This window comes from Muscardinus avellanarius (genome assembly GCF_963383645.1).
Source record: "Muscardinus avellanarius genome assembly, chromosome: 1".
NCBI classification, from domain to species: Eukaryota; Metazoa; Chordata; class Mammalia; order Rodentia; family Gliridae; genus Muscardinus; species Muscardinus avellanarius.
Window position 1 is genome coordinate 142,325,596 of NC_137786.1, and position 6,000 is coordinate 142,331,595.

At 48.4% G+C, this 6,000-nt stretch overlaps 1 protein-coding gene across 2 annotated transcripts in view; it reads right to left on the bottom strand.

Annotated features, from left to right (window-relative positions):
• SIK2 (salt inducible kinase 2) overlaps positions 1 to 724 on the bottom strand; it is a gene marked incomplete at both ends in the record, with an annotated part of 130,073 nt that extends 129,349 nt beyond the window's left edge. For both annotated transcript variants that reach the window (XM_080713952.1, XM_080713951.1), the window contains one exon: positions 590 to 724. In XM_080713952.1, the coding sequence (XP_080570078.1) occupies positions 590 to 724 (135 nt within the window). The remainder of the gene's footprint in view (positions 1 to 589) is intronic.
• Between the last annotated feature and the right edge of the window lie 5,276 nt (positions 725 to 6,000).

The following is a 6,000-nucleotide window of genomic DNA, read 5'->3' on the forward strand; positions in this document are numbered from 1 at the left end:
ATTTGCACATCCTAAAATAGAGACCCCGAGGAGAGCAGCTTGAGGCAGTGGAAGGAAGGGGGGCGGGTTAGGTAAGAACAGAGACTTGAGAGAAAATATGCGCGGTGCGTTAGAATGTGCGGTGGAGGGAGGGGGTGCCGGGCTCGCAGTCAGGAAGCCGTGGCGCGGCAGGAGCAGCGAGGCGTTCGACGTGGCTGGAGGAAGGAGTATCCCCAGCCAGCACACACACCTGGTGAAGGGACAGCCCTGGCTAGGACGGCCCGCAGCCGCGCACCGCGGGGAGGACCGCGTCCCCGTCCCATTGTCCGGGCATTAGATGGAAAGCCTCCGTCCGGCAGAGCAGAGTAGCCAGACGCCCGGCGCGAGCCGGCGGCGGAGGGGCGAGGACGGCGCGCGGCCCTCCCCCGGCCCCGCGCCCGCCGCCGGGCGACGCGGAACTCGGGCCGGCCGGGCCGGGGGGGCTCGGGGCGCTCGGCGCCGCGCCGGGCTCGCGGTGGGCGGCGCTCGGCCCCGGCGTCCCGGCCCGTCCCGAGGCCCCGGCCAGCGGCCCCCCGCGCCCGCCCGCCCGCCCGCCGGCCCCGGGCCGCACCTCCGTCTTGGTGATCCGGTGCCGCCCCAGCTTCACCACCGCGAAGTTGCCCTTGCCCAGGGTGCCCTCGATGTCGTAGAACCCCACCCGGACCGGCCCGCGCTGCAAGTGCCTCGGGCCATCCGCCATGACCATGCTGGGCCGCTGCGAGACCGGGGACGGGAGCGCGGCGGGCGGGCGGGCGGCGGGCGGCGGGCGGCGGGCGGCGGGCGGCTCTGCTCCGGCGACGGCCGCTCGTAGCTCCGCGGCGCCGTCGCTCCCGCTCCTCAGGCCCCGCCAGGCGCGCGCCGCCGCTGACGCGCGCCGACGTCAGGCCCGGGCAGGGGGCGGGGGCGGGCCCGGCCGGTCGCCATGGCGACGGAGCACCGCGACGTCGGCGGCGGGGGAGGGGCGCGGGCCGGCGGCGCGCTCCTTCCGGGCCCCCGCGGCCTCCGCGCGGCGAGCGGCGGGCCGGTCTCGGGGGCGGGGTCACCGGCCGGCACGCCCCGCCCCCGGCTCCAGCCGCAGGGCAAGAGCGAGCCCTGGTGGGCGGTGCCGGGGGTGCAGCGACCGGCCGCCGGTGGGCTCGGTCCGGGCCCCGCGCTCCCCGCCCACCGGCGGACCTTCCCGCCAAAACCTCTCACCGATGAGTAGACTGCGATCTAAATTTGGCACCGGCAAAGAGCTGTGGCTGAGCAACGTGTGGCTCACAGGCTCCTTTCTTTGTGTCCTTTTTCTCATCTCGTTGCTATATAAATCTCTCCATATTTAGATGTCCCTGAGGAATCATTCTGACAGAAGCTGGTTGCTTATAGACTGACTCACAAACTGAGCTTTGAAGAGACCTTAGAGATTACTTAATCCAGGGACTTGGAACCTCCGATGGTGTCGTGAGCAACGGGCGGAAAAGGCTCTAACACCAATAAGTCACATCACACACGATTCGCTTCTTTCCACAGTGTCACCAGGTTTATTCAATACCCGAGGGTTAGAGCACGCAGGAACTTATTAGAAAATTCTCTAAGTAAAATTAAACTGGTTTTAGATACTGGGTGGCTGCTTTGCCAAAGCCAATTAGCTATGAATGAACATCAAACAATACACTTTACACTAAAAATTCGAACAATTTATGTCGAACAAGTATATTAGGCAATATACAAATTCTATCATTCAAGCACTTTAGATCATTGGCAAATAACAAGTTACAAACTCGCGGGGAAAGGGGGATAATGAACCAAGTCCAGTAATGGAAGAGGAGATTCCAAAGTTGATCCAGGCTGAAGAGTCCTGCGGATCCTTCCTCGGCGAAGAGCAGGGAACAAAGTCGCTGGATCAGAGCTGTTTACATGTTAGACTCGTGGCGTACAACAGCTTCCTGCACTGCATGTTGAAAAGGCGGCTCTTTTATATAAGGACGCCTGAAGGGAATGTCAAGTGTCCTGGCCACCTTGACAAGGCTTATTGAACCTTACCTGATACTTGTCAGTAACCTCAAGAGTGTTGATGATGTAAGTTCATCAGATGTGGGAAGTTTGTGGCAAAGGATCCATTATCAACCGCAGCACACAGTGTGTTGGTCTGAGCCATCTGCTGGCAGGTCCAATTGGGCTCTTTGAGTTCCTGAAGTTGCTTACTCTGATTATTCATACAGTCCATCTCTTGATTCCTGAAGCACACGTTGTACACCACCAAAGGGAATCAACAGAGTTTTTTTTGGCAAGTACAGAAGCAAATGGCACAACATTTGAATAGAAGCCATCCAAAACAAATGCATAGAAGGACCACGTATATGAAAACATGTGGAACAGGATGTAAGTTTTAAGCCATGATAAAGGGTGAATCATGCCCTGAGCTGGTACAGAAGGTACAAACTCAAAATGTTATGGCTAATAGTTGAAAGAAACTGTATTATTTGTGAATAAGTACTGAAATTCAATGAAAGTGTTAGCTTGAAGCACAGCCACTGCCTTTGTTGGAAATTTCAAATGTTTGTTTTTGTTTGTTTGTTTGTTGCAGTACCTGGGATGGAACCCAGGAACATTGTACCTCTGAGCTACATCCCCAGTCCTATTTTTTAGTATTTTTATTTTTTTGAAACAGGGTCTCACTGAGTTGAGAAGGGCCTTGCTAAGTAGCTGCAGCTGTCTAGGAACTGTGATCCTCCAGTCTCTACTTCCCAAATGCTGGGATTACAAGTGTGCGCCACCACACCTGGTCTCAAACGTATTTTTAATGTGAGCTAGTTGTTCACGAATGTAGTCCATGGACTCATTTTGTTCACAGAGACCGGAGGTAATTACTTTGTATACCTGAATAGTATCTTTCCAAGGCATGTTTTGGATGGTATCATGCCAAGAAGGGGTAACATGTAGTAGAAGAGGGTAGGAGAGGGCTGAGCCAAATAAGAGACATTCTCAACAGTGATGTTAATTGCATTAACAAATTTTACATATTCGGAATTAATATGCATTGAGACATCTGTCTTGGCAGTATGGTTAAGAAAATAATTTATGTGCAAGAATGTCAGTATTAATGGCCAATATCCTGGTGTGCTGTGCCATGCTGTGTCTGCTGTGTTAGGCTTGCACATTGCACACCATGTGGGAGTGTGGTGAGCCACACCCACATGTGCTTTGAGAGACTGGCTTTAATGGAGACTTATAAAGGGCGGAGGCTCCATACAATCCATCCTTTGCTACTGTAAGTGTCTGCACAAGGACCAAATAGAATCACAAATCTATGGATACACAAGTCATAGCAAAGTAATACAACAAATGAGAACTGAAAATCAAAAATTGAAAGGTAGCCAGGCGTGGTGGCGCACGCTTATAATCCCCGCGCTTGGGAGGCAGAGACAGGAGGATCGCGCAGGTTCGAAGCCAGCCGCGCTGGTTTAGGAGACCCTGTTTCCAAAAATAAAATAGGTCTGGGAGTGTAGCCCGGAGATGGACGGGCTTCCAGGAACCCCAGTACCACCAAAAAAAAAAAAAATTTAAAGGTATACAGAGTCATACAAAGGCTGCTGGAATAAGTCATAGCATGAATTAAGATTCACCCATACATCTTCCCCAAAGCAAGCAAAAGAAAAGATACGAATATCCATTGTGCTAAGCAGGTGAGGAACTATTAAGCCACTCCAATAAAATAGCATCAGCCAGTACATAAAAGAAACATGGTGTCCAAGAAAGAGAGGATCCCTAATTGAAGAGACTGGTTTCTCATGAGTTAGAGAAATCGACATGGCCAAAGAAAAGCCCCACAGGAGTGGGCATATAGTCCATAGGGGAACTTAACTGAAAAAAGTTTTCTGCTTTTAATTTTTTGAACAGAACTCATAGATTCTTTAATAGTTTGAAGGAATAGGAATTTTTTCTTTTTGTGGTGTCAGGTGGTCTTGGACATAAGAAAAAACTCAAGAGGCACTGGTTCAATTTTTATAACATAAGGACTCAGAGAGAAGATTTGGGCATCAGTGCCAGGTCCTATTTGTTCTGTGTGAGCCTAAAAGTCAAAGTACTATTATACATTGCAAAGTATAATATAAGGGAGATCCAAAGTCGGAAGAGAGTGGGTTAAATCATGTGAGGTCTTTTAAGTGGTCCTATGAATATGGCAATCTGTCTATACTTTTCTGCTAAGTGTACGAGACCAAATAGGTAGCCTCATGTTGTGCAAACATAATTTTTCACTGTTAAGGTCAGCTGAGGCTTGTCAGGGGTCACTTTTAGGGACTTTGTGAGGAAACTTTTGTCTCTTTTGTTGTTTTCCTCTACCATTTATACCATCTGCCAAGATGGGTCAAGGTCTTGCTGACCTCATGGCTTCCCTTGAAGCACTGAGGATGCTACCTCTTCATGACCTTCCATTTATTTATTTATTTATTCATTTATTCATTTATTTATTTATTGGTACTGGGGGTGGAACCTATGGGCCTTTTACCTCTGGGCTACACTCCCAGACCTATTTTATAATTTATTTGGAAACAGGGTCTCACTAAGTTGCTGAAAGCCTCCCTAATTACCTGAGGCTGGCTTTAAACCTGCACTATCCTCCTGTCTCAACCTCCTAAGTACTGCAATGACCCTCCTTTATGCAGAATTGGCACTGATGGCTCCTAGTCTCTGAGGTCCTTGCAGTCCCCCTGATTAGGGGTTGGGTGACTTACCAGAGTTGTAGGGCCTTTAGAGAAGTCCCATCCTTCCCTGTGTTCTATTTGACCTTGGAGGTTGAGGGTCAAAATATTGGCTGATTTTCTTCAGCCCTTTGATTTCCTGATTGTTCTACAAGTTTCAGTTGCTGAGCACCCAGAAGGTCAGTTTCACCAGTCCTTATGAATGAATACTGGCCTGTCTTGTAGATGATGGCTATAATAAAATACTGTTTAGCATGTCTATCAGAAGTTTTACTCTTGTAAAATGTTAACAAACAGAAGTTTTCAAATACAAAACAAAATTATCAGGAGCAAAATAAATCCAGTTTGTAGCTCTGAAAATAGTAGATGCTAGGCAAGGTGTGGTGGTGCACACTTGTAATCCCCGCGCTGGGGAGGCAGAGACAGGAGGATCACTTAGGTTCAAAGCCAGCCTCGCTGGCTTAAGAGACCCTGTTTCCAAATAAAAAAATATATAAAATAGGCCTGGGAGTGTACCCCTGAGATAGAAGGGTTTCCAGGAACCCCAGTACCACCAAAAAAAAAAAAAAATAGGGCTGGGGATGTAGCTCAGAGGTAGAATGCCCTGGTTTCCATCCCCAGTACCAAAAAAAAAAAGGTATTTGGATCTATTTATTCATTTTTGTTGTTATCATTATAAGTCTTAACTTATGAGCACTCATTTACCTCTATGACATTTGTGGTACCATGTGGACAATAAATACATACATACAGACAATATACATGCATGTAACATATAAATATTGCCAGGATTGGACTTGCAGTCTCTCCTATGCTGCTAATCTACCTGTGACCAAGTGTTCCTGCCATGGAGTTGCAGCCTAATCTGAATGAATACTTTTGGCTTATTTTGTCTGCAGATTATTGGCTATTCCATCTTGGGTATCTCAAAAAAAAGAAGTCTCAAGTGATTTAGGTGCGCTTTAAGAACTTTCAGTTTGATGATAATGCTGACAAAAAACCTTGCAGCAAATTTTAAGAGGATCTAAGGACATTCCTAGATCGAAGCAAAGTTAGGTAGTTAACAAAATGCATCTTAAATACAGATGGGTGCTCTAAAGGTGGAACAATTATAATTTTTTTTGTTAGTATCAGTAGAATAGGTGTTTATCTCAGTAAAGACAAGAGAGCAGACAAGATAGCACTCTCTTTCATATATATATATATATATTTATTTAGTGGTACCAGAGGATGGAACCCAAAGGCATTCTACCTCTGAACCACACTCCCCACCCAGACCTATTTTTTAGTCTTTTTAGTT